Consider the following 27,946-nt stretch of genomic DNA (forward strand, 5'->3'; position numbering starts at 1 on the left):
CACTTTCTTAACAGGATGACGCTTATTATGAGCTTTCAGGTGTATCCAATAATTAACCATTAACCACTGTCCCCTGATCCGACTTGTAAAGCAGGCTGATTGGCTCTTGGGTCTGTGCGCGTTGCCTACGTCATGCAATAAGTTGACGTCAGTGACGCAGACGCTGGTTCTGCTTTTGTTTTTTTTGTTTTTAAAGCTTATTTATCACATTCATGTTAAATACGTAAACTTTAATCCACTGATAAAGACAAACCGGGGGAAGACACATTTTCTTTCGATTCAACCTTTTTTGTCTATATGACGCGATACAAAAGGTGGGAGGGCCGACAGGAAGAAGAGAGTGGAAACATAATTCAGTTGGTAGACTCCTGTATTGAAGGGCTCTGCTGAACCGGAGGACCTGTTGTTCTGTTGTTATCTGTACTCGGCTTAATGAAATTACTGCAGTATCCGTTTGATAATAAGGAACTCGCGCTTCCAGCTGTCATTGTGCGCAGGTCAGGTTGTCAGAGGAATCATTGAAGTCAGGTTGGTAGCGCCACTTACGTTTCTGTGACGAACTCATATGTTCTTTAATATGGAAATAAAGAGAACGCATTTGTGTCCTCGGTGCACTTAAACTATCTTGGTAGGCTAACTTGATGAATTGAAAGACTAGCATAAGAGTGAAAGACAGTTCAACCAATGGGTTAAGAGGTTCAATGCTACTGTGATTTTGTGGCCAGTGGTATTGAAGGGAGGGCGGGTCTGCAAGTCAAACTACCGTGCTGGCTGGAACTTCCAGCGTTGATGTTTACAACAGTGTAATGGAAGTTGTTTATGTAAAACAGCTGACGTTTGACCGGCCTTCAGACTAGCCGCTGTCTCCTTGCTGTTGGCACGCAGGTACCGAACAAGCCAAATTTGAAGCTAGTTAGCAGCATGTGTGCTCTGTGGATCTGACAGTGTTTGCTAAATGTAGGCCTGTGTCGGTGATCGTTATTTATTCTGAAGCAGTTAGAGTGCTGTCAGATTCTGGTGGCTGCGTAGGCTTTTTAATACATGAAACGGGACACAGCGGCTCATTACTTTGCTTCAGTCTTAACCCTTTATAATCTCGATTTTTTAATAACCAGGTTTGATCTAAAAAGTATGACCCCTGTTCATAAAGTAAATGGTCAAATGTTGCCTCGAACAGTGCTCACTGTATACATCCATTGATCATGTATTTAATGTCATGTCAAAGTATGCAAAGAAGAAACATGCGTGTACAAAAAAAGATGTAGTCTACTACTTTATTTTTCACACAGGTAAGTGGAAATGTAGCATATTCCTTTATATCATCTAAGTGTCTCCCTCCTGTTACAGATGGGTCAGGCACTGTGGAGGCTGCCTCCCAGACAACAGCAGCAGCTTCAGGAAGAGCTCGCTGATCGACTGGCTGAGAGAGGAGGGGGACGACAGGAGCAAGGTACTCTGCTTCAGAGCAGGAAACAGAATTGACTTGGAAATGATGGAAATTCTATATTTCACTGAAATTTTGAAACTGAAACGTTCTGGTGTAATTTATATAAATATTCCCGGTGTTAGACTGCAATCCAGGGTGCGGCGTCATTTATAGATGTAGCCAAGTTCTCTGAATGATATAGATTTAAATTACTATCTCCTATTTGTAATAGTTTTATATGTGAAGATAATGAATCAAAAATATACATTTTCTTCCGCTCAGTCCAGGGTCATGGGGTGGGGATGCTGTCACAGCTGTAACAGGGGAAGAGCAGGGGCTCACCCTGCACATGTCACTGATCTGTCAAGGCTAACACAGACAGATAACCTGTCACACTCATGGCCGATTTAAATTCACTAATTACACGTCTTTCGAGTGTGGCCAGAGAGGGGAACATGCAGACTCCACACAGAAAGGGCTCCTGGATTCAAACCAACGGCTTTCTTCCTGTGAAGTGATGGTGCTAACCACCACACCGCTGGACAGCCCTAAAGTCAGCATATATTTATTTATTCCTAAATCTGTATATATTATTAAGCATTAATGAGTTTCTTATGCCATGTACAGTAATTACACATGCTGTCATTTGAACTGACAGCTAACTGCATTTATCCTCTCCTCTTTAGGATTATTTTTAACTTTTGGCAGTTTCTACCAAATCCACTGAAAACAATTAACCAGTGGTGAAGCTTAGAGTCAGAAAATGATTCATTTTTCTCCTCGAGGTGAATTTCAATATCTGCGACTGAATAGAAAAACATTTTCTTCTTTACCCAGGGAGAGATGCAGGCTCGCAGAAAAGAGCTCCACAGCACTGCTATCGGCCTGACATCTATCATCTGCTGAGAACACGCAGTGGCGGTATAAACATACAAACACACACGATGCAATCTGTATTAACAATTCATGCCTGTCGGGAATCCAAACATCTGTGACCATGTCCCCAGGGAGGAAAAAGTCCTTCATTCTCGTTTACTTACATTTGGGCTTCACTTCTCTTCACTTTCACTATGAAATAATCCACTCAGTGAGATCATGTGAGATAAGGATTTCTAAACTAAAACAAGGAAATAGGTTTCTGTAGCATCCTGTCCTTTGAGGCTCCATTTTTGTTTGTGTGTTTGTTACATTGTCCATTCCACACATCAGTCGGGTCCCCCTCTGACACGATCGTGCTTGGGTAAAAACTTGTGATGCACATGTACTAACTTGTTATGTTGTAAACTGTTTGGAAGAGGGACAGCTTTATTGAATAAAACCATGCTGATCGCATCTTGCAGACGTCTGCTCTGTCAGTTGATTGCACCACTTGATAAACCTAACTAAACAAGAAACAATCAAACAGTGTCAGTAACTACAGCTTGTTGGTCCAACATAAACTAATCAAAGTCTATTGGCAGCAACCAAACAACCCAATGACATCATACTCTGTACTAAACATGTAACTTTAGACACTTATTTCTTAAAGCCAACTTGACATATAATGTTAAATCGATGCCTTTATTAATGTAGTGTTTCATCTCCACTTCAGTACTGTTTAGTTGCTTCTTTTAACATTTTGTACATAATCAGAATAGCTGTAGTTAATAGGCTATTACTTTTGATTCATATGCAGGACGTTAAACCTAAGAAAGAGATAAATACTTTCATCCAACTTGATTATTAGCCACACAGAAAGGCTCCATCCGGGGTTTCAACCTGGATCCTGCCATTAGGTGAGGCTGGTGGGCTGTAACTATTCTATTGTAGGAAAGGATTGTATGCTGTCCGAAGGTTTCCAAGAAATTTGGGTGTAATTAGTGAGAGGCATAGCTGTTTGGCCATGAGTTCTGCCATGAGTTCTGCTTAGTAAATGAGTTTTTTAGCATGTACTTAAAATCAGGACAAAGTACGCGTACAGTGCTTCAAGTCAGTTTGCATTTTGAAGTCCTGGTACTGGGGTCTCTTAGTTGGCCCCGAGGTCTGAACACACTGCAGCTTAAGAAAATGTATGCAAATCGAAAAACAGAGCAAATTATGAAAACGTCTTCATCAATTTCACAGCTCATATGTTCTAAAAGCACGCAGTGCAACCAAATACAGAAAAATGCTACAACTAAATCTGAATACGTCTGTCTATTTTGTCTCTCCTTTTTTGGTAGGTAAGGAACCTCATGGTTTTATAGACTTGGAGATGCTGCCACCTGAACTGGGCATCACCATACTGTCATACCTGAATGCTACTGATCTGTGCCTGGCTGGATGTGTGTGGCAGGGTCTGGGAAATGATGAATATCTTTGGCAGGGGTAAGGCACTTCACCTCGGTTTTTTCTTGTGGTAATTACATTTTTACTAGAAGTGTTACAAATGTCTATGTTGTTGTTTTTTTTTTAATAATCCATGTCAATTCCTCCAGGCTATGTAAGTCCACTTGGGGCCACTGCTCCATCTACAACAGAAGGCTTCCTGCTGGTTTCTCATATAGAAGACTATACCTACAGCTAGATGAAGGCAGCCTGACATTCAATGCTAACCCACAGGAGGTAATATATAAAGTTACACCCAGGATCTGTAGTAGAGACGCATCAACTGTGAATATTTCTTTTGTTTCCATCAAATCTCCTGCCAGCCAATATGTTAATTTTTCCAGGATTTCAGTGTAAGAACAAAATAACTTAATCCCCGTCCTTCACCTGACCTAATGATTTAGTCAAAGGGTCAGTATTGGTTGATGCGCACATCTGGATTTGGGGCATCTGCAGTCTGTTGTCTAAACCTTCAGTGATAACAGTTGATACAGTTATACACTGGAGGAAATAAGTATTTGATCCCCTGCTGAATTTGTAGGTTTGCTCACTTACAAATAAATGAATAGCATCTGTGTGAAGGGAAGCCAATGCAGGAGAAATATTTATCTCTCTTTCTGGTCCCTGTCAGTACTCCTGCTGGAACATTTTGGATCAATTGAAGGCTTTTCAAGGAGCTTTTAGTTTTTAGCAATAAATGCATGAACTAGTTTTTCAGCGTCACTCTGAGACAGGATATTTCTAACTTTAGAGATGTTGCACAAATGGAAGAAAGCAGTCTTACATATTTGTTTAATATGTGCGTTGAAGGACATGTCCTGGTCAAAAAGGACTCCAGGGTTCCTCACAGTGTTACTGGAGGCCAAGGTAATGCCATCCAGAGTAAGAATCTGCTTAGATACCATATTTCTAAGCTTTTCAGGGCCGAGTACAATAACCTCAGTTTGATCTGAATTAAGAAGCAGAAAGTTAGCGGCCATCCAGGTCTTTATGTCTTTAAGACATTCCTGCAGTTTAACTAATTGGTGTGTGTTATCTGGCTTCATGGACAGATAGAGCTGGGTGTCATCAGCATAGCAGTGTAAATGTATGCTATGTCTTCTGATGATGCTGCCTAAGGGAAGCATGTATAATGTAAACAGAATTGGTCCTAGCACTGAACCCTGTGGAACTCCATAATTAACCTCAGTGTGTGAAGAGGACTCTCCATTTACATGCACAAACTGGAGTCTATTAGATAGATATGATACAAACCACTGCAGTGCAGTACCTGTAATACCTACAGCATGTTCTAATCGCTCTAATAGGATATTATGGTCGACAGTATCGAACGCTGCACTGAGGTCTAGCAGGACAAGCACAGAGATGAGTCCACTGTCAGAGGCCATAAGGAGATCATTTGTAACCTTCACTAAAGCTGTTTCTGTGCTGTGCTGTGCTCTGAAACCTGACTGAAACTCTTCAAATAAACCTCTGCAGATGATCTGTTAGCTGTTTGACAACTACTCTTTCAAGGATGTTTGATATGAAAGGAGACTGACTTATGATTGGTGATGGCTAAAAAGTGGCTAAAAGTGATGGCTTTTTAACTACTGCCAGCTCGAAGGCCTGTGGTACATAACCAATTGAGTCGATAGGTTGATCCTATTTAAGATTGAAGAATTAATTAATGGCAGGACTTCTTTGAGCAGTTTTGTAGGAATGGGGTCTAAAAGACACGTTGATGGTTTGGAGGAAGTAATTATTGAAGTTAACTCAGAAAGAAAAATCTCTAAATAAATATCAATGGTGCTGAAAGTAGCTGTAGATAATGTTACATCTGTGAGATGATTATGGGTAATTTTTTCTCGAATGGTCAAAATTGAGTTTGCGTTTTCCAACAGGGGTGGACAAGGCTAAGCATCAGGCTTTCAAATGAATGAAAACTCTGTTTAGGTCTTTGGTTGATCAACAAGCTAGAGTGGGAGATTGCTAGCATAACAAAATAAACTAGCAACCTGACTGCTCATTAGTTTGGTAACTCTTGTAGTTCAACAGCGCAAATGACGGCGCTGGGCTGGGGTCAGCATTTACTCAACGTTAGTGTCATTGTGGGTTATTGGCTAGCTTAGCTTTAGCATGCTGTCTGTGCAGGTGCATGTTGTGTTAGCAACATTGTGCTGTTGTTTCTGTCCTCAAATAGTCTCTACTTTACCATTGTGCTCGTGTCCCTTTGTGCGAAAAAAATCGAAGTAATGTCCGTATCCACACTATAAACTGTGCCACTATTTTCCTTTCCCCAACACACGGACTGAAATCAGCTAATCGTAGTGAGAGTGCAAGAACCAAGCTGTCGTTACACTGTCACCACGCCTATATAATAAATACTGCATGAAAATTGAGTGTTTTGTAGATTGGGAGACGCTGCCGCTCACAGTAAAAGAATTTGTCGGCTACAACTTGTAGTTTTCTCTTGGGAAGCATTTGTTTTAGAGCTGCCTCTCTGTTCGGCGGGCTTTCTGTGTCTGACCCTGAGACGCAGACGTCCCCCTTCCCTGAGTCGCTGAGTCAGTGTCTAGATTCTAACTTTAGTCCTACAAGTCTTTGCTATTTCAGAGCATCATTTTCCTCTTTGTGTTTGTAGGGTATCAGTTACTTCATGTCCAAAGGTATACTAGTGGATCACCCCACTGAGCTGGCAAAGTTTATTTTCTACACCAGACGGCTCAACTGGAAGATGCTAAGGATTTATCTGGATGAGAGGTTAATACACACACACACACACACACACACACACACACACACACACACACACACACCACTCTTCACTTGACATTCACAACAGTTTGTTAAGCTGAAAGGTTGACACTTGCAGTTCATAGGTCCATGAATGTTTAGAGACAGTCACATCATAATAGATTAGTTTGCAGTCCAGTGTGATGGTGCTCAGAGGGAAAATGTTTACCTACTGTGTCCAAATACATTTGGTCCTAACTATCCCCAAATATATAAATATGCCTTTACTGCTAACTATTAAATGTATTTTCATGTTAGTATAGATATTTTAATATGTTTGTCTGGAACAAGTCTCTCTTGTAAATGACAAATTGAATCTCAATGGGATAAATAAAGGTTAAATAAATAAAGATAGTATCTGTATGCTATTCTGTGACTGCAGCTTGTGTGACTGTATGTTTCTGTGTGGGCAGACGGGATGTCCTGGATGAGTTGGTGAAGCTCCATAACTTCAGTAACCAGTTTCTCCCCAATGCTCTGAGGGATTTCTTCAGACACATCCATGCGCCCGAGGAGAGAGGAGAATATCTGGAAACCCTTATTACCAAGTTCAGCCACAGGTTTTGTACCTGTAACCCTGGGCTTGTTCGAGAGCTGGGCCTCAGTCCTGGTTAGTACTTAGTGTTCCTGCTTTAAGTACAGGAGTTAACTTAAGTGTCACCAGTGTGTCTGGGCCTCGAGATGGCTCTTTGATAGAAGATAGTCTTCTTCCTCTTCAGCTGCTTCCTTTATGGCTTGTCACATAGGATCATTTCACCGTATCCCTCGCATCCTCCTCTGTCCAACCAAGCCCGTGCATGTCCTCTCCTCTGTGGGCCTCCTCTTTTCTTCATGTCTGACAGCTCCAAATTCAACATCCTTTGTCCAATGTGTCCACTATCGCCTCTCTAAACATGCCCAAAACCATCTAATCCTTGCTTCTCTGAATTCATCTCCAAACCATTCATCATAGCAGGTCTCACTATCATCTTGTAAACCTTCCTTTTGTCACAAATCACCCTGACGTCCATCTCCACCCACTCCACCCTGCGTGCACTTGTTTACCTTTCTTGTGCGTCGCGTTAAACGGTTGACCCAGCATATTTAAATTCATCCCCTTTCACTCTTTCTGCTCTGTGTTCACCGTAGCACCCGCCTGCCTCTCACACACACAAGTGTATTCTGTCTTGCTCCTGCATAGCTCCACTGTTGCAAGCTCTCTTTCACCTGCTCTCATCTGCAAACATCAAAGTCCATGGAGACTCCTGCCTGACCTTATTTGCCAACTTGTCCATCACCATAGCAAACAAGAAGGGGCTCGGAGCTGATCCCTGATTTAATTCCACAACCACCTGGAATCCATCTGTCACTCCGACCGCACACCTCACCACTGTCTCACTTCCTTACTATCCTTCCCCAGCTGTTTATGCTTCTGATTTTCTGACTTCCTCATACACATTTCCTAGCAGCTCCATTTGACCCTCTCAAAGAACATCTCATTTGCATCTGTAGAGCTCTTTCTTGGCATGAAGATGGCTCACCAGCTTTATCCCTCTGTAGTTGCTGCACATCACTCTTGTTTTGGAAACACTGTACCCTTCCTCAGCCATCCTTTGTTAAATAGTCTGATCAAAAACTCCTCCAAAATAAGACACGGTACGTCATTTGAACGACCTGCCTTTCCACTCTTCATCTGCTTCATAGCGGCCCTGATTTTGTCTCATTCACTCTGTCCTCCATCCGCCCTCCTCTCTCTCATTTTCTGTGTTCATCATCTCCTTAAAGTACTCCTTTTATCTACTCAACACACTATCTTTACCTGTTAGCACATAGCCACTGCTATCCTTAATCTGCTGCACATCTTTTCCATCTTAATAATCTCTCTGCCTTGCCAGTCCAAGTCCTTTCATAATGTCCACCCTCACACACAACTCTCTGTAAAACCTTTTCTTTGGTGCTAGCATTAAAGAGATGCCCAGCAAACACTAAGATGCTAACATTCGTGGATATTTTGTTTTTGCCAGAACCGTTAAACTGATGTTGTCATTGACAGCGAACCGTCTTGTATTTGATTTCTGAAACAGATAAATGATAATAAGAGTAAAACTGGAAGCTTCAGTTTTTCGGATTCAGAAATGTCGAGGGAGTGTGATTTTCATCGTCCTGCTGTAGTAACAACAAACTGTAGTATGCAGACATGACATGAAAACCTCATTCACTGCCACATAATAAGGATGTCAGAAGGTTTTATTCTTTCCCTGCATTTACCAAAGGCTTTGTTAATGTCAGCAGAACACAGAGAAACCAATGCCTCTCTGGATTATTGCTAACTCGTCTGAACTGCTTGTGTGGTTAGGAATTGTAGCAGGATCAGTCTGACACTTTAGAGCCCAAGACTAGAGAGGGATGGATTACTGCCTTTTCATGGATGTGGTAATCTAACCACCTGTCCCCTCTGGAAAGTCTTGGAAACAAGAATGCTCTAGAGCTATTTAGTAGTAGAAATCACTCAGATTGACGAGTTTTTCCACTTTCTGTTCCTCTCTCCAATTCCAATCTGGTGCCTTCTCTCTGCAGATGCTGTGTATGTGCTGTGCTACAGCCTTATCTTGCTCTCCATCGACCTCACCAGCCCACACGTGAAAAACAAGATGTCCAAGAGGGAGTTTATCAGGAACACACGACGAGCAGCACACAATGTTTCGGATGACTTCGTAGGCCACCTCTACGATAACATATACCTGATCGGCCACGTTGCTGCGTAGCTCCAACTGTCAGCTGACCGTACTGCACTGAAAAAATAAGAACCGGCCTCGTGTCTAAAAGTATGGATCACCACAGAAATGGATTCGAACAACTTTTCACATCTAACGAGGAATACGACGGCTAAATCTTACTGGAAAGATCAGAAACAAATAAAATTGTCACTCCACTGCGAGAGACACTGCGCTACCAAAAATTAATGTTGACATGTGAAAGAACCTAATTTCTTTAAAACCCAGTCACTGCAGAGGAGGAGATTTGAAGCAGAGCCACGAAGACACTGCACTGATTGAAAGGGACTACTGACTGATGGTGGAGGAAGAGCAGGAAAAGCTTCGTCTTCAGTCTGTTTTCAGATGTCAGGGTAATTCTGCTGATTCCGTTTAGCTAAGCGCTGCTCGTCTCTCAGCTGCAGGACGAAGCCTGGCTCACTCTTGTTGGTAGTGACACACGAAATTAAATGGAGCTAACACAGTATCAAACATACCATCAGTTTAATAAGAAGATTAATTGTTAAGCAGTTGAGCCCATGCTATAAACAGTAGGCTTGATCAGCCGTATGGACACTATGGCTAGTAGATCAGTTGTAGACTGTTTTTGAAACTGCTTTGCTGAATAAGCCTAAATATGTCTCAAAACCCTCCGAACTATAATTTAACCACTGGGCTCTCATCCTGAGGCATAAGAGTCAGTACACATGAACACTAAACGATGCCATGTAACAGGGTTTTACCTGCAGTATCTGTAACAAACACAAGTTATGGAGGCTATAATACTACTGTGGCAACGCTGAAGTCAAACAGAGGATTCCTGCTGCAAGTCGGAAAGATTTTCTAATTATATTAATGAAAGAAAATTGAGACACTCTATATCCACATGTAGTTTAAAATGAATGTGTGAGAATCTTGTTCTTGCAGGAGGGCTGCTGTTGTAAATTTTAAATATTGCAAATTGCAATACAGTTGATTGTTAGTAACAGCTAATAAACATGCATATCTTTAGTTACTTTTAGTTGAAAGTGAGTATGTGATTTAAGAAAACGTGTCATAGCAGTGGCTTGGTGGTGATGGAGATGGATGCTTATTAAGAGAAAAATAGCTCAAATCAAGTGTAGAAGGAGATAATGTTAGCCAAGAAAAGAGGAGTTTTATTGGGTCTTTGCCTCCTGAACAGGGGTGGATGCCAGAACTCTGTAAATAACATTTATAACAGAGTATAACTATGATTTAGGGCGTTCATAAAACTGTGTCCTGAACAGAGTTTAGCCCAACTGCTACAGTTTAGTTTTATTTCCTGAACAAAAAAGTCTTCCACTTTGTTCTGTGACATTAATCACATGTAGTGTAATTCTGTTTTACAGTAACACCACAACCCCTGCAAAAGCAGTCCCATGCTTTCAGAGGTCAGTGAGAGTGAGTCGGTGCTCTCAAGTTTTATTTAGCTTTCTATTTATATAACTAGCTGCACGGTGTCTGAGCTGTTATTGATGGATTTGTAAGGTAGCACTACAATAGGGAGGACATAGATTGATTGTGGATACAGATACTCATTCTACTTTTTACTAAAAGTAAAGTTTTAATCAGGTGACCTGAACCATCTTGTAGATGTGCTGCAATATGCTTCGGGTGCTGGGGGGCTTCCCATGATGCACGGAGCACTTCTTCTTCACTCACCTCTCTGTATTTAATTATGAGCAGTGATTAAACTCTGGTTCTCTCCTGTAGCGTGCTTCCTGTCCTGTCTCTCTCTGCTCTCTCTTCTTCTCTTTATTCCCCACCACAATACTCACTCTGTGCTCGTAGCTTCTAACAGCGAGTGCCAACAGCCAGAATGTAGCTGCAGCTAAAGGGATCACAGCGTTCACTTAATGTAACCATAGCAACAACACATTTTCTGTGGTTTAATTAAGGGTTTGATTTTATTTGATCACGGTGGGGGTATTGTAAAACAGTCAAAAGATACTGGTTTTGTTTTCTGTCCAACTCATTCTCTTCTTTAGATCATTATCACTCAGACATTTGACACGAATGTTTAAATTATGAAATCTTTATTGTTGTTTTTTTCTGTGTTCTTATGCTATGAAAGTCAAAATGCACTGAGAACTTGTTCCAAGGATGTGTCTTTATTTTCCTGACGAGTTTCAACCAAGGGAGAAACTTGTGGCATTCCCTCAGAGCAAGCGAGACAAGCAATGCTCCTCTTGTCTAAATTAAAACGTACGAAAGTAAAGCGATCTCTCTCCTTTAATATCAGACGTGCTGTCGTGAATCCTTATGCTACGCTAGCGTTCTCTGTGTCCATCTCGTTAACAACGACTGAAGCTGTGCAAAGCTGAGATGCCGGCAGCTGCTTTTCTGGTGAATTGCACATGCACAGCTAAATGCACTGAGATCAGTTACAACCTGTGCTTGGTGTGAAACTCAGCTAGCATTACCAAGTAAATGACATTAAGTGATTTATCAAAGTCACAGATGAGTTGCCACCTTAGCAGGCGTATAACAGAGTAGATGGAGTATGGAAAAGTATTTAATAACTTAAAAGTAAACCTCTTAATTCAGCAGATTTTAAAATTATTATTCATAAATTTTACCTTTAAAGAATTTTTTTTTTTTTCCAGCGATACGTGAACCAATCATGAACCAGACACACATTGGGTTGTCAGACGTAGACTAATAGAAACCAAAAACCCAACAAACACTTACACAGCTATGAAAAACCTGATGGGGATCAGATAGGAGCAATGCTCCACGTTCTCAAGCTTTCTAATCGAGCAGCAAGCTGTCCGCAACTAATTAGCATTAAGAATAAATGAGAGAAGGGCGAGAACATGATAATGGGACTGACAATAAAAAATGCAACAGGACAGTGAGTGTACAAAGGCTCCGAGGTCACGTGCAACACGTCTTTGTGTATAAAAACTGGTGAGAACCAGAAAAGGTTAGGTTTAGATTCTGCAAGGTCGTCATTTTCTGTTAAGCAAAGCTCAGGCTTCAGTTAAAGTTAACCTTAGGATATGTGGTTGTTAAGTTCATGACTCATTACACCGGCTTCTTCCTCAAACTCAAAAATAACTGGAGTGTGTAAGAGTGTTCGTATTTGAGGTAAAACATTCAATCTCGACTCCAGATACTTGATGTGTGTGATTCAGAGACAGACGCAGAACAACCTGTCCCCTGCTGCTATTTGTTTTATGCATTGCAAATGATTAAAGATCGGGGGCTACAGACACATTCCCATCCATACATACATGTAGGCACACTTACTGCTGTGCATGTGTGACCATATTCATACAGTGCCAACACAACTGATTGCTAAAAGAAGGAACTTAATGTTGTCGTCAGCTGTGTTACTACTGGAAATGCTTGAAAATTGGACCCTTTTTAAAACGTGGATAATACAGCATTTAATTTACAGAGAGAATGAATTAGGAATTTGCACTATTTTTCATGAAATTAGTGTTTCAGTAATATGTCACTGAAAACACAAATGTACCCACATCAGCTGTAATATAAGCACATGGTTGTCTTGAACAGATGCGTATGACACTCTAAATTATTTTGTTTAAAGCCATGTTTACTTATTTTCGTATTACATGAGGCACTGAGTTTGTCAGACTCCAGTTATAGATTATACCTTTAGAAGGAAAGACATGTACAGATGATGTCAGATAATGTGACATCGTGTGGTGTAACGGCTCCGCTTTTGCTGATGATTTTGACCCAAACGTGTCTCGAGGCTTTGAAACGATCTGAAACTCAACTCCGTGGTGACATCTGCTGGCCAGTTTGGCTATCGCCACATCGTGATTATGCTGTCCGGTGAAACGATGATGCAGACAAGCCCAGTGCAGACTGTAATGATCAGTGTGGTTCATCAAGTATCTCCCTCTGTTAATATTTGTGTTGATCAAAAGAAATGAATTCATAAAGTAAAACATACAAGACTGTTGTGTTTACTGTAATAAGCACACAGGTTTCCAGCTGTTTACGGCTTCGTTTTTTGCTCACAGCTCTCAAACTTTGATTGATTTTTTATTACTTTTAAGTTTTCTGGGAGTTCCTGTCATCAGGTTTGTTCTACACACTCTCAAACAAAGCTACAAGCTGGCGTAGTGTGACTTTTTAATTATTTGCATAAATATACACACTACCAGTCAAACGTTTGGACACAGCTTCTCGTTCAGTGTTTTTTCTGTATTTTTGTGTAGATACAAACTGAAAACATCACATATATGAAGCAAGAAGCGCCTTGAGGCGACTTTTGTTGTGATGTGGCGCTATATAAATAAAACTGAATTGAATTGAAGATGGGATTATATGGGATTATAAAGATAATATATAACTCTAAATCTGTTTTATATTTTAGATTCCTCAAAGTAGCCACTATTTGTTTTTCAATGAGCTTCATGATGTACCTGAAATGGTTTCACTTCACAGGTGTGCCTTGTCAGGGTATTTAAATGAAAATACAAAATGAGTTTTCCTTTTTTAACTTTTATCACATTTTCATGGGCTAATTCTGACCATGTGAACACAAGGAAAGCAGCGGGGCCAGACGGCATCACCGGCCGTCTGCTGCGCTGACCAGCTAGCAGGTGTGTTCACTTCCGTCTTGCCCAAGAACAGCAAACCCTCATCCCTGAACGATTACCGGCCAGTTGCACTGCCCTCGGTAGTAATGAAGGCGGTCGAGAGGCTGCTGAAGAACATCATCTCCTCCTCCATCCCAGACACCATAGATCCGCTCCAGTTCGCCTACCGACCCAACAGATCCACAGAGGATGCCATCGCCCACGTCCTGCACACCACTCTCAGCCACGTGGACAAGAAACAGGGTAACTATGTGCGAATGCTGTTTGTTGATTACAGTTCAGCGTTTAACACAATAGTGACCTGCAGACTGTTCACAAAGCTGAGGGATCTGGGACTCAACAGCCATCTGTGTGCATGGGTGTTGGACTTCCTCACTGGGAGAACTGGGTAGGTAGATGCCTCTCTAACATCCGTCGGGGCAATCGTGACTCAAGAGTTGGCAGTTTGTCTTGTAACCGGAAGGTTGCCGGTTCGAGCCCCGGCTCTTGGTCGTTGTGTCCTGGGGCAAGACACTTCACCTACCGCCTACTGGTGATGGCCAGAGGGGCCGATGGTGCGATATGGCAGCCTGGCTTCTGTCAGTCTGCCCCAGGGCAGCTGTGGCTACAACTGTAGCCTCCACCAGTGTGTGAATGTGAGAGTGAATGAATAGTGGTATTGTAAAGCGCTTTGGGTGCCTTGAAAAGCGCTATATAAATGCAATCCATTATTATTATTATTAACAGCATCACCATGTGGAGAGCATCCTCACACAGAACATGACATCGTGGTTTGGGAACAGCTGTGTGAAGGACCAAAAAGCTCTCCAGAGAGTGATCCGTACAGCAGAACGCTGCTGCAGGATTGCTCTTCCCCCGCTTCAGGACACCTACACCAGGAGATGCCGGACTAGAGCAGATACTGAAGGACCCGTCCCATCCAGGCAACAAACTGTTCCAACTTCTGCAATCTGGTAGAAGGTTCCGCATCTTCCGGGCAAGGACAGAGAGACTCAAGAGGAGCTTCTATCCCCAAGCCATCCGGGCCCTAAACCATTAACCTCTTACTGCTGTGGATGCTCTGTCTTGTAACACAACCACAGTGAACCTTTGGCTTTCTGTTATTTATGAGATAATTGCACCAGAAGCATCATAATGTCATAGTATAGTAATGTCACTAGAATCAGAACAAATCTTTGACTGGTCCTTTTTCATAGTTTTTTCACAACTTTGGTTTTGGAAAGTCTTTTATTCATTGGATAACAGCTCTATATAACTTACCCACCAACAGGTCATATCACAATGTTTCACCCTGGAGAGAGGGACCAGACAAGGATGAACACGGTCACCCATATTATTTGCAATTTTCCACAGACATACTGGTCGTCACAATACACGAGAATTGGAATATCAAAGGTATTTAAACCTCCCTATTGGAGCACAAAATTAATTTATATGATGGAAATGTATTACTGTGTCTACAGGACAAGCTCAGTAGTTTGTAGTTGGATAGAAGTAGAATAAATAGATTCTAATAACGTTAAACTTTCAGACCTTACAAACATATTACCATTTCAATTCCCAATTAAATCTTCTTGGGAGGGAAGGTTGGGATCAATCAATCAATCAATCAATCTTTATTTATAAAGCACTTTTCATACAGAGAAAATGTAGCACAAAGTGCTTTACATAGTTAAAAGCAGCCCACCCCACCCTCCAACTCACTCCCCGCACTCTCAATACACATATATCCCCCCACCCACACACACATACACACACGCGCACACTTAAAGAGTAAAAATTGGGCTGGGCTCGCATGAGCCAAGTGAGGAAACACTATAACAGGGAGCCGTCTGCACCGGGAGCCGGTCACAGACCGCAGCCTCCAGGCTGGGCACACAGCAGGAGGGAGGCAAAGGAGCCCCCCAGCCAGTCTGAGAGGACCCCAGAGACCCAGCAGCCACGGTCAATAACAGCCCCGGTGCAGAGAGCGCCCTCCGAGGAAACACTGGAGATATGACGCAATACAATATATACAGGGTAAAATGATAAAATAAATAAGAACAGGATACAATATAAATATAAATAGAATAAGAAGATTAAAAAACGAATAAGAATAAAATCAAACAAATATTAGGTAAATCCTAAATTAATAATAGAATAACAGGATAGAATAAATAAGCATAAAATAAATAAACGCTAAGTAAAAGCTAAATTAAAAAGGTGGTCTTGAGCCTGTTCTTAAAAACATGTACGTTCTCTGCGGCCCTGAGCTCCTCCGGCAGGCTGTTCCACAGACGAGGACCATACCACTGAAAAGCTGCCTCTCCGTGAGTATGTGTCCTGACTTTAGGGACAATCAAAAGGCCAGTACCAGAGGACCTCAGGGTCCGCGAGGGTTCGTATGGTAAAAGCAGATCTGAGAGATAAGAAGGCCCAAGACCATTAAGACATTTAAAAACCAATAAAAGAACTTTAAAATCGATCCTGAAACACACGGGGAGCCAGTGCAGCGATTCTAAAACCGGTGTAATGTGGGCCCGCCCTCTGGTCTTCGTCAGCACACGAGCTGCCGAGTTTTGCAAGAGTTGTAAAGTTGAAATATTCTTCTTAGGAAGACCAGAGAGCAGGGCATTACAGTAATCAATGCGACTGGTAATAAAAGCATGCATCAGCATCTCCGTGTTGGCCCGAGAGAGAATAGGGCGGACTCTGGCTATATTTTTTAGATGATAAAATCCAATTTTAGTTACATGTTTAATATGTGGGATAAAACCAAGCTCAGAGTCAAAAATAACACCCAGGTTTTTCACTTGTAGCGAAGGACATAGTGAAAATGCCTCTAATTTAGACAAGAGTTTCTCTCTCTGAGCCTCAGGACCAACAATTAAAACTTCAGTTTTGTCCTGGTTAAGCTGTAAAAAGTTTTCTGCCATCCAAGATCTTATATCCAAGATACAGTTAAAAAGGGCATCCATTTGTCTGGTGTCATCAGGAGACACGGAGATGTACAGCTGCGTGTCATCAGCGTAACTGTGGAAGTTCACTCCATGCCTCCTGATGACACCGCCGAGAGGGAGCATATACAAATTAAAAAGTACAGGGCCTAGAACCGACCCTTGAGGCACACCACATGTCATTTTATGGATCTTAGAGGAGCATGTATCCATACTCACCATAAAAGTTCTGTCAGAGAGATAGGAAGTGAACCAGCTGTGTACAGCACCAGAGAGGCCCACCATGTGTTTCAGTCTGTTTAAAAGAATAGCGTGGTCTACTGTATCAAAGGCTGCGCTTAGATCCAGTAGCACCAGGACTGAGAGCTTTTGGGAGTCCCAGTTACATCTAAGATCATTTAAAACCTTTAGGAGAGCCGTCTCTGTGCTGTGGTTCACCCTAAATCCAGACTGGAATATCTCCAGGATCTGTCTATCATTGAGAAAATCAGTAATCTGAGTAAAAACAAGTTTCTCTAAGACTTTACTTAAAAATGGTAAGTTGGATACAGGTCTGTAGTTATTAAAATCATTACAATCCAAATTGCTCTTCTTCAGAAGGGGCCTCACCACCGCCGTTTTAAAGGCAGCAGGGAAGACACCCAACTGAAGAGAGCAATTCATCATGCATAAAAGCTCAGCCTCAAAAAATCCATAAAGTGTTTTAAAGAGTGAAGAAGGAATTGGATCTAAAAGACATGTGGTGGGTCTCACTGTGGAGAAAACCTTCTGAAAGTTCTCAGCATTAACCAGGACAAAGCTGTCCAGTGTCTCCTCAGGTACAATCGAGCCCTCAGATGTGTTTACAATCATATCGCGATTAGATAAAATATCAGATCTGATGGCGCTGATCTTTCCCCTGAAGTGGTCTGCAAACTGCTCACAGAGCGAGTCTGTGGGGGTTCTTTGGGAGCTGTTAAAATCAGGGTTAAATAAATGATCTATGGTGGAAAAGAGGACCTTGGGATTATTTTTGTTAATACTGATTATTTTGGCGAAGTATGAATTTCTTGACTTCCTTAATGTATTATTGTACACTTTAAGTTGCTCGCAAAATATTTGATGGTTGATAGTATTTTTATTTTTCCTCCATCTCCTTTCTGCTGCCCTGCAATTTCTTTTGAGTTTTTTGACTTCTTCGTTTCTCCAGGGTGATGCATGTTTTACGTTAATCTTTTTGGTGGTGAGTGGAGCAACGGAGTCAAGGCTTTTCTTCAGTTTGCTGTTGAAGTAACTAAAAATCAAATCGCAGGATGCAGGTAAAATCACAGGGGGGCATTCGTCTAAAACCCTGGTAAAATTTGCAGCCACTTCAGAGGTTAGATAGCGCCGCCTCACAGTTCGCACCGAGGTCTCCCGCTGAATAAAACCGGTGATGTTAAAAAACACACAGTAGTGGTCAGAGACAGCCAAGTCAACAACAGAGGACACGCTGGTGGACAGCCCATGGGTGATGACCAGGTCCAGAGTGTGTCCTCTGTTGTGAGTCGACTGCGTGACATGCTGGGTAAAATCCAAACAGTGAAGGATGTTTAAGAATTCTTTTGTTGCAGGGTCAGAAGGATTATCTATGTGCAGGTTAAAATCACCGGTTAAAATTATCATGTTATATTTTGAATGTATGTTTGTTAAAAATTCTGAGAATTCCTTGATAAAAGCAGCGCTGTCTTTAGGTGGTCTATAAACTGTGACAGATAAAACTGGAGGGCTGCTGAAAACAATAGCATGGAATTCAAAAGTGGTAAAATGATCAAATAAAATTTGTTTGGTGGTGAGTGTGTTGTTGGCTAAAGATGCAGTCCCACCACCTCTCTTACCACTTCTAATAGAAAAAGAGAAATTAAAATTTGGTGGGGAGGCCTCAGTGAGAACAACTGGTGCATCCGAACCCAGCCATGTTTCAGTTAAAAATAAACAGTCAAGTTTATTATCTATAATTAAATCATTAATAATAAAAGACTTGTTCGACAGAGAGCGTACATTTAAAAGTGCCATACTGATTGAGACTGGTGGATTTTTGACAATAGAGTTGGATGGATGTTGATATTTTTGAAGAGGCCGGAGGTTATTAATATTTTTGGAGTTACTGGATTTATGATAATTCTGTTGCTCTCTGTTTGTGATTATGACGGGTATTGTGTTGACTGTGGGAGAGAAAGGTCCTAGTCCAGAGTTTTGTGTATTACTGTTAAAAGTGGAACAAATATAGGAGCTGGGACCAGGGGAACATCAGTCAGTGGCAGACGGATCAGCAGGTAATGTCAGTTTGGGGTAGTGACAGGGCGATGTGCGGGAGTGCTGTACGCCAAATGCCAAATTGGCGGACAGCAAACGGCGTCCCCAGGCGTTGAGGTGGAGCCCGTCTGCCCCAAAAAGATGCCTCCTCTCCCAGAAGGCATCAAAGTTGTTAATAAAACCCACGCCGTGGGAGACACAGGCGGAGGAAAGCCAGGTGTTAAGGCTGAGCAGCCGGCTGAAACGGCCTATCCCTCTGCCACAGGTGGGGGTGGGCCCAGAGATAAAAGCACTCACCTGCAGCTGACCAAGGAGGCTGAAGAGTTCGAGGAAGTCCAACTTCAGCAGCTCAGATTGCTGTTTGGGGATGTCATTGGTGCCGATGTGGATGATGAGCCGGTTAACCTGTGGGTGGGATGCCAGAATGTTGGGAATTCTGTCCACTATGTCAACAACAGTGGCTCCCGGGAACGACAGCGTGAGCGCCCCCCTCATCCGCACGTTCCTGACGATGGAATCCCCGAGGACCAGCGTGGAGAGAGGAGGTGCCACTGGGGGCTGTTGGCCATCTGAGATGCCCGCGCCGCGACGCCGGGGGTGTTCAGATGGAGATGCGCCAGCCGGACTGCGTGAGTGACTCCCAGGTAGCCGCGCCGTGGGTCCTCTTCTCCGAGGAGCCGGGGTAAAGCACAGCTCTCCGCGGTGAGTTTGCACCACAGCGTCGGGTTGCCCGCCGCGGCTCCGGGGGCGTAGTGGTGGAGATGGCGCAGACCTCTGCGACACTTGATGGTTTTAAGGTAACTGGTTTTGTCCAACATAGGCTGGACCAGGGGTAGGGAACTCCAGGCCTCGAGAGCCGGTGTCCTGCAGGTTTTAGATGTGTCCTTGACCCAACACAGCTGATTTAAATGACCTCCTCAACATGTCTTGAAGTTCTCCAGAGGCCTGATAATGAACTAATCATTTTATTCAGGTGTGTTGACCCAGGGTGAGATCTAAAACCTGCAGGACACCGGCTCTCGAGGCCTGGAGTTCCCCACCCCTGGGCTGGAGTGTGCAGTCTGCATGTATGAAGTCTGGCTCATTTTTGGTGCAGCATGTTCTGGGGTTTAAAAGCCACAGAGATGCAGTGTTTGTGGGAACGGTGCTTGTTCTGTGTTGTAGCGTCCTAATGACACCCAGTTTGTGCTCCAGTGGATGATGATGATGATGATGGAGCACAAACTGGGTGTCATCAGGACACTACAACACTCTTTCAATGATGAGGATGTACATCCTGGACAGGGAGGAACGCTGGTTTGAGCGCGGAGTCAAGGAGGCCATTTACATGAAAGGGGAAAGACCATCTCTGAATCAACGAGGGGCCCAAGGGTACATCTGTCACCATCTTACAATGCTGTGATTGCAGCCATTCAACTCTCTGTGAATGGGACTCATGGCCATTGATCAGTGGTCATGACAATTTGCATATTAATGACCTGGAACTGACCTCACAGCCCATTGTTCATTCAGTGGGCTGGTTTCAGTCATTGTGCAGATGTGCTGTTTATAAGGTTGGAAACCTGCAGTCAGCTGAGGCTACGTCCACACTAGCCCGGATAAATTTGAAAATGGTGCCCGTGTCTGGAAACGCTCCGCGTCCACACTATCGTTTTCATTCGTTTTCACAGTTGTGCGTCCACATTGAAATGCCCGAACACGCTTACGTTCCAGTCCTGCGCATGCGTGACATGCATGACGACTCGACCTGCCTCATTTCTTTCTGCCGCTTATTTACTTTCCGGCTCTTTGAAACGTTGCGGCAAAATGTCGAGGAAAAGCACCGAGTTTTTCAAATGGACTAACAATGAGGTGGAGTTGTTGCTGCGAGTAACACAAAAGTACAAAGTTGCAAACGCAAGTGTGCATTAAAGAATTTGAAGAAAAGATATCTGGAGCGCAAACGCCCTCCGCTATCTTAGTTTAATTGGTCACATGACTGCATCACATGACTAAAATGCGTCATCACTGTTTTCAAAAAGGCCCCGGGTTCGCTGTCCACACTGGGACCCGAAAACGGCGTTTTCAAATGTGTCCACTTTGGAGAGCGTTTTCAAAACGTTGCGTTTTCCTTGACCAAAGACGGCGTCTCAGTGTGGACGGGACGCCAAAACGGAGAGAAAAAGATGCGTTTTCAATCAATAACGTATTAGTGTGGACGTAGCCTGAGACTGAAGAAGTCACTTGGTTTTATTTTCTCTAACTCAAAGTATGCTGAAGTGAGCATGAATGAAGTTTCAAAATATGGTGGGTTTGAAGAGAAGCATTCTCCATTCATTTGAGTGGAAAAAAAATTATTGAAAAGTTAAATATGTTAAAAAGCCGGAAAAAAGAAATGTAGCACACTTTTCCAGAAGCAGCTGAACGTTTTGATATCAGAACGGTTTCTGTACCACAAAGAAGTAGCTTAAGTACAAAATGATAACGTGAACACCTTATAAATAAAACTGAATCAAAATGAACTGAATTCAGTGTTTTCAGATTTTATTTCTTTGTCTGTTTTCCGCTGCAGCAGTTTCACGAGCATTACTTTGCTTTTCTTGATTTTAGCATTTTTGTAAAGTTTCAGACGAATCCTTCACAGTGCATTTTTGTGTCTGAACTACGTTTACTCTACCTTATCCTACAGTTTTGCTGTAGTTGTTATATATACTGTAAGGCAGCGGGTACATTATAGTGCTTGAATTCAAAGACCATAGACCTTTGCATGACCCAGCCCCCTCCCCTTTCCCCTCCTAATGTCATCTATGCCCTTTGACCCCAGCAGGGCTGCCAGACCATCAGAATTTTTCACTTGTGTTGTTCCAGAGCTTTCTAAGCAGCTGCTGTCCAGGCTTTGTGCTCTCAGCTGAAGACTATGCTGTTCATGTCTCAGCTCTTGTCAGATGTTGTACAACACTCAGCCACAGCTGGCAGAGCCATGCAGCCTGAGCAGAGAGCCTCACAATGATGATTTATTAGTTCAGAAGAAACACAAGGACACAATCACTGTTGGCTCACGTTTTCTTTTTGTCTTCTTCAGTTAATTTACTGCTGCTAGTGCAGTTCTAGGACAGCAGAGAGCTGCTAGCTTATGTTTTCATCACAGACAGGAAGGAAGGAGGAAATTGAACGAGGTGAGTTCTGAAGATTATGTGAATGGACAAAGTTATTTTATCAGCTAAAATGTAGAAAGGAGTTGCTGATATCTGATGAGGGATCCTCTGATAAAGTTTATTTTAATTAAATATTTTTATACCAAACTTGAAACAGAGCAACACTGCTGGATGTAGAAGAAGCTTCCCATCACAGAAACAATGAGCGTACTTAACACTGTGTTTTCAGTGTTTTCACAGCAACCAGTTGTGTTCTTTGTTTTTAAATCTAGCTTTCTGCACTTTCTTAACTCTGTGAGAGGTCTTTAATTGTTAGTGATTCATGAGTCACTGGTAAGTTCAAAACACTCCGATGTGGAAAGTGTTAAAATGATGTGACTGCTCACAGCTGAGGAAAACCTACAATATTCTGATGACAGGGGAATAGAGACGTCTGACATGGAAAAAACATTCATCGGCTCCAAGCTATTAGATTCAGCAATACTATAGAAAGATTAGTGTGAACGCTGATTAAGCATTGACAGTAATGAGATCCAAGTCGTTTTTGGCATCTTCAACACTGTTCAACTTAGAAAAAACGTCGATTCTGCTTCTTTTGAACATGTGTGCATATATGTTCTAATGTATTTCAGTGTTTAAATCCTCATTCAACCTACTTCTCTTTCAACTCTACTTGCTTCCACATACGTTCATCTATAGACACCATTTAAACTTTAAAACGAAGCCAAGACATTGAACTACACAACTTTATAATAATAATGGATTGGATTTATATAGCACTTTTCAAGGCACCCAGAGCGCTTTACAATTCCACTATTCAGTCTCTCTCACATTCACACACTGGTGGAGGCAGCTACAGGTGTAGCCACAGCTGCCCTGGGGCAGACTGACAGAGGCGAGGCTGCCATATCGCGCCATCGGCCCCTCTGGCCAACACCAGTAGGCGGCAGGGTAAAGTGTCTTGCCCAAGGACACAACGACCAGGACAGAGAGCCCAGGGATCGAACCGGCGACCTTCCGGATACAGATGCGCTTCCCAACCCCCTGAGCCCGTGTGCATGGTACGCACTGTTGACAGCTACAGTGAGAGAAGCAACTGGCAGTGTGGCAGAAAGGATTCATCTGAAAGCTGCTGCTGTGTCCACAGCTTTCAGTCTGCAGCCATTCTTTGACCCTCAAAATGTAGCACCGTTTCTCTTCTTTCCAGTGATGAAAGTGATGAATCTCTCAAAGCTAACAGATGTGAACAGATCCGATTGGAGGGAGTACCTTGTAACTGAAGCATAGATGCACAATGTATTTTCAATGAGGAGATTGTCTTAACAGCAGGAAAGACCCTAGTTTTTAAATTGCTCAACAGGAGCAATTTACCAGGAGCAACACCAGTGGACTTGCTGGTTAAGGTCTTGCTGGAGTTTGAACCAAATTTACCAGGGATTTGCTGCAGAGTGACAGTACGTCACTATTTCCTGCAGTCCAACCGAAAGCTGTTGGCAGGTACTTTCAGTTGATGAATTTTTCTTTGGCAGACAGGTGGTTTAAATCTGGGCAGTTGATGTCAGTTGATGGTTTTCAGATTTGTCTTTTCTGACTGGATGATTAGAATTTCAACCATTTATCTGTCTGTAGTGAATCCCCCACATTTCAGCTCATCTAATGTAATTCCTCTTTTTTCAGTCTGTATAGTTGACACATACGTATTTTAAAATAAAATACAACACACGCACACACACCTACACACACACACACACACACACACACACACACACACACACACACACACACACACACACACACACACACACACACACACACACACGCACAATATATTAGAGTGAACAGAACATGCAAATATTTTGGTTTTGAGTTTGAGATTTGAGATAATTACAGACTTAAGTGATTTAAAGTATGTGAGCTTTCAATATTCTGATTCAACAAGTTTCCCCCAAATTTGAAGGTTACAGCTATTGAATTCAAATCATTCAGCTATTCAGACTACACTTTCTTCAGGAAATGAAGTGGCCTGCTTGATAGCCTAGACGATCTAGACTCTCAGGAAAGAGTCACTTTGATCCACAGTGCAAAATCTATGAAATGTTGTTGTTCACAGTTGCTACGCAACCCTAAATCGCTCGTGTGAAAGTGCTGTATTTAAAAGCTGTCTGTTCAATTCAAATTAGATAAAGAAACTTGACAGTGAAGTAGACAAACAGCAAAAATAGGCCCAAAATAAGTAACTGAGGCCATCCCGTAAAAAAATAAAAAATGCTAACCCCCAGCTGTTCTGTTTTCACACAACATCAAGTGTAATTTACTGCTGACGATGAAGTCTGTGTCAAAATCATTAAAATAAAGCACCTCGGTTATTGCATTCCATACTGAGGGCACCAAACATATTTGTATTAAAGGTCACGGAAATCCTAAAACCAAAAATGTCACTGTTACAATGATGCAAGATGACTCAGAGATGATGATTCATATACATCCTTAATTTGCATCGACACCAATAGATTTGATAGCTTAAAAAAAGGTTTCTTCAGATGACATCAACATTTGTTGCATATACACAGTGTTAGTTGGTCAGTGGTAAGCAGTCATATTACCAAACAAAGAGTTGGTGCTTACCTGCAGTTTATATGTGACAAACAGTGAATGCAGTGTAAGCTCCAGCCATCTGTTAAGCAGCTGTGGAACGATGTCTCCTCGTGTCTCTTTGTTGCTCTCTGACACTCTGACTGTTCCCCTCGCAGACGAAGAGATGAGCTGAGCTAAGTGGCGCAGAGATGCTTTATGGGTTTAAGAAAATCGTCCGAGGAGCTTAGCTCAGTGACAAATTACTAACATTAATCTTGTCATACACACCCATAACTTTTACCTTTACCATTGACAGTATTAGGAATGTAATGTTATAATACTAATTGCTATTTTCCAAGTGGGATTTTTAGTGTGTCTACATGTGACATGATAAATACCTAACCTGCCAGTTTACAATGAACATTCCAGATGCATTTGTTTCTAGAATGACAAAAACAAGCACAAGCAAAAAACAAAAACAAAAACAGTGCAGCCAGCATTTCCCAACTCAGCACGCTCCTCTGTCATTAGAGAGCTGTTATTGTACAATGTGCATTGCAATTTTTACAGTAATCCAGATCAACTGAACTGAATAAATTGAAGTTAATTGATATTGACAATAAGAGAAATGGTGCTACACTCTGCAAACAAAGTTACCACACTTTTATTGGAAATTTAAAGTAACCAAAATTAGACACATATTCTTTGTTAAAGACATTTCGAAATTTAAACTACAGACTTACAGGTTTTTATCAATTTGCTGTTTTTATGGTTCTCTAATCACAAGAGGACAGCATAAAAGGTAAAATTCAATTCACTTTTATTTATATGGTGCCAAATCATAAAAGTCTCCTCAATGCACTTTATCTTGTAAAGCAGAGACTCCATGATAATAGAAAAAAGCCAATAACCAAATGGCCCTATGTGAGCAGCACTTGGTGACAGTGGGAAGGAAGAACTTTAACAAGAAGAAACCTTCGGCAGAACCAGGTTTAGGGAGGAGCAGTCATCTTTGAAAAAACACTTAATGACTACAGACATGAGGGCTATAGGTCTGTAATCACTAAAGCTGTCTATTCCAGTCTTTTTGGAGAAGGGAATGATGGTGGACACCTTCAGACAGGTGTGAACAGTGGCATGAGTCAGGGAGAGGTTGAACAGCCTGGTGAAGATCCCTCACAAGGCCTTGGTTAAAGCCTGCACAGACAGCCTCTGGGATGCCCTTGGAGCCAGGATATCTTCTGGGGTTCACCACCCTCAGCTTCCTCCTGAACTCCTGTTCCTGAAGGGAGAGGGGGAGGTTGGGGGCAAGGGCAGTAGAGGTAGGGTTGGTCTCAAACCGAGCAAAAAAGGTGCTGAGCTTCTCTCACAGGGCTAACACATAGAGAAACAGTCCAAGGAGCTTGCAAAGAAAAGCGTCTGGACTTCTTTATGTTGCTTGAAGACGTTTCACCTCTCATCCGAGAAGCTTCTTCAGTTCTAAGGTCAAATGGTGGAGAGTCCCAAATTTAAGCCCTAGGGGAGTGTCCCCCAAGGGGGTCATGAACCCCCTGTTGATCCTCTACCTAATCACACGAGCAAAGGTCTGAAAACGGGTCTAGGTCACAATCAGCCAAGGTTTCGGATGAGCTTCGGATGCTCCAGTACATCTTTCCAGAAGGAAGCAGGCTGAAGAGTGTGTGTGAGGGGTGTATGGGGTCCTCCACAATGCTGGTGGCTTTGCGGATGGAGTGAGTGCTATAAGTGTCCGTGATGGAGGGAAGAGAGGTTCCAAGGATCTTCTCAGCTGTTCTCACTATCCGTTGTCGGGTATTGCAATCTGATACGGTACAGTTACCATACCAGACAGCGATGCAGCTGCTCAGGACGCACTCGATAGTCCCTCTGAAGAAGTTGGTAAGAATGGATGGAGGAAGATGTCATGACCCTGTGCCTTCTCGGCTGACTCTGTATGGCTACAAGTGTTTTTGTTGCGCTGCATCTCTCTCTCTCTCCCCTGCACTGCGCTCTACCGGGGCGGAGTCATGACGGCTCCAGCCCCTGGCTCGGACACCTGCAAGCAATCATCTCACTCACTTCTTAAGGCGGCTGCTGAGAGTGCTTCCTCGCTGGATTATTGTGTAACACTCGTCAGTGTCATCACCTATCTGAGCCTTTTTCTGAGTTTCTGTCGTGCCACTACTTACCTGCCTTTCCTCTCTGTGCCAGGATTCTCGCCAGCCTGAGGACCGCCGTTGGTGAGCTAAAGCCGGAGTCCGAGCTACCTGAGCTTCAGTGGATTTTGTACATAGCCCTCTTCTTCCCGTGCCTGTGCTTCCCGGAGACCCTCTTCCTGTGCCCCCTCACCTGTATATATTCGCACCTGGTGTCTGTGTGTGTAAATAAAACGTGAACTTTAGTGACGGTCTGACTCCGAGTCCCTCCTGAGCCTGACAGAAGATGTGCTTTTCTCAGCATCCGCAGGAAGTAGAGACGCTGTTGAGCCTTCTTGGTTATGGAACTGGCATTAAGGGACCAGGAGAGGTTCTCCGTCAGGTGGGCACCAAGGAATTTGGTGCTCTTGATGACCTCCACAGAGGATCCAATGATGTTAAGTGGGCAGTGATCTCTTTGTGCTCTCCTGAAATCAACAATCATCTCCTTTGTTTTGTCCACATTCAGAGACAGGTTGTTGATTCTACACCAGTCCGTTAGCTGTTGCACCTCCTCTCTGTATGCTGACTCATCTTTCTTGCTGATGAGACCCACCACAGTCGTGTCATCGGCAAACTTGATGATGTGGTTCAAACTGTGCATTGCTGCACAGTCATGAGTCAGCAGAGTGAACAGCAGTGGGCTGAGCACACAGCCCTGAGGGGCTCCAGTGCTCAGTGTGGTGGTGTTGGATGCTGTTGCGGATCCGAACTGTCTGAGGCCTCTCCGTCAGAAAGTCCAGGATCCAGTTGCAGAGGGAGTCTTTGAACAGCATTCGTACATATGTGTCCACAGATGGCCTCATCTGTGGACACATATGAACTGCAGTGCGTCCAGTGTCATGACCAGCCTCTTCAAGCACTTCATCATGATGGGTGTGAGAGCAACGGGACAGTAGTCGTGGTGGCAGGACACTGGGCACTTCTTTGGCACAGGAAAAATGGTTGTGGCCTTG

At 42.9% G+C, this 27,946-nt stretch overlaps 1 protein-coding gene and 1 long non-coding RNA gene across 4 annotated transcripts; both read left to right on the forward strand.

The window, feature by feature from the left end:
• Window positions 1-173: 173 nt before the first annotated feature.
• On the forward strand, window positions 174-9,936 carry fbxo8 (F-box protein 8). 3 transcript variants are annotated; one of them, XM_026172123.2, is made up of 8 exons: window positions 174-314; window positions 1,348-1,450; window positions 2,264-2,347; window positions 3,628-3,772; window positions 3,883-4,009; window positions 6,396-6,514; window positions 6,961-7,157; window positions 9,104-9,760. In XM_026172123.2, the coding sequence occupies exons 2-8, from the start codon at window positions 1,348-1,350 to the stop codon at window positions 9,289-9,291; spliced, it is 963 nt and encodes a 320-aa protein (XP_026027908.1). In that variant the 5' UTR covers window positions 174-314; the 3' UTR covers window positions 9,292-9,760. The 3 variants fall into 3 exon arrangements, with proteins under 3 accessions (XP_026027908.1, XP_026027906.1, XP_026027907.1); XM_026172121.2 differs by lacking the exon at window positions 174-314 and adding an exon at window positions 316-528; XM_026172122.2 differs by lacking the exon at window positions 174-314 and adding an exon at window positions 744-885 and having other exon boundaries at window positions 9,104-9,936.
• A 16,825-nt stretch (window positions 9,937-26,761) lies between these two features.
• Window positions 26,762-27,201, forward strand: LOC145429614 (uncharacterized). The gene is made up of 2 exons (XR_013909874.1): window positions 26,762-26,927; window positions 27,007-27,201. It is a non-coding gene; the product is annotated as an uncharacterized LOC145429614 (long non-coding RNA).
• Window positions 27,202-27,946: the final 745 nt, after the last annotated feature.

This window comes from Astatotilapia calliptera, chromosome 6 (assembly GCF_964374335.1).
Source record: "Astatotilapia calliptera chromosome 6, fAstCal68.1, whole genome shotgun sequence".
Lineage (NCBI taxonomy): Eukaryota > Metazoa > Chordata > Actinopteri > Cichliformes > Cichlidae > Astatotilapia > Astatotilapia calliptera.

Excerpts from the sequence above, each read along its gene's own strand:
- fbxo8 (XM_026172123.2), top strand. The coding sequence starts at position 1,348 with ATGGGTCAGGCACTGTGGAGGCTGCCTCCCAGACAACAGCAGCAGCTT. Across the intron at positions 2,348-3,627 it reads GCTGAGAACACGCAGTGGCG|GTAAGGAACCTCATGGTTTT; the intron begins GTATAAACATAC and ends CTTTTTTGGTAG. Across the intron at positions 4,010-6,395 it reads TCAATGCTAACCCACAGGAG|GGTATCAGTTACTTCATGTC; the intron begins GTAATATATAAA and ends TTGTGTTTGTAG.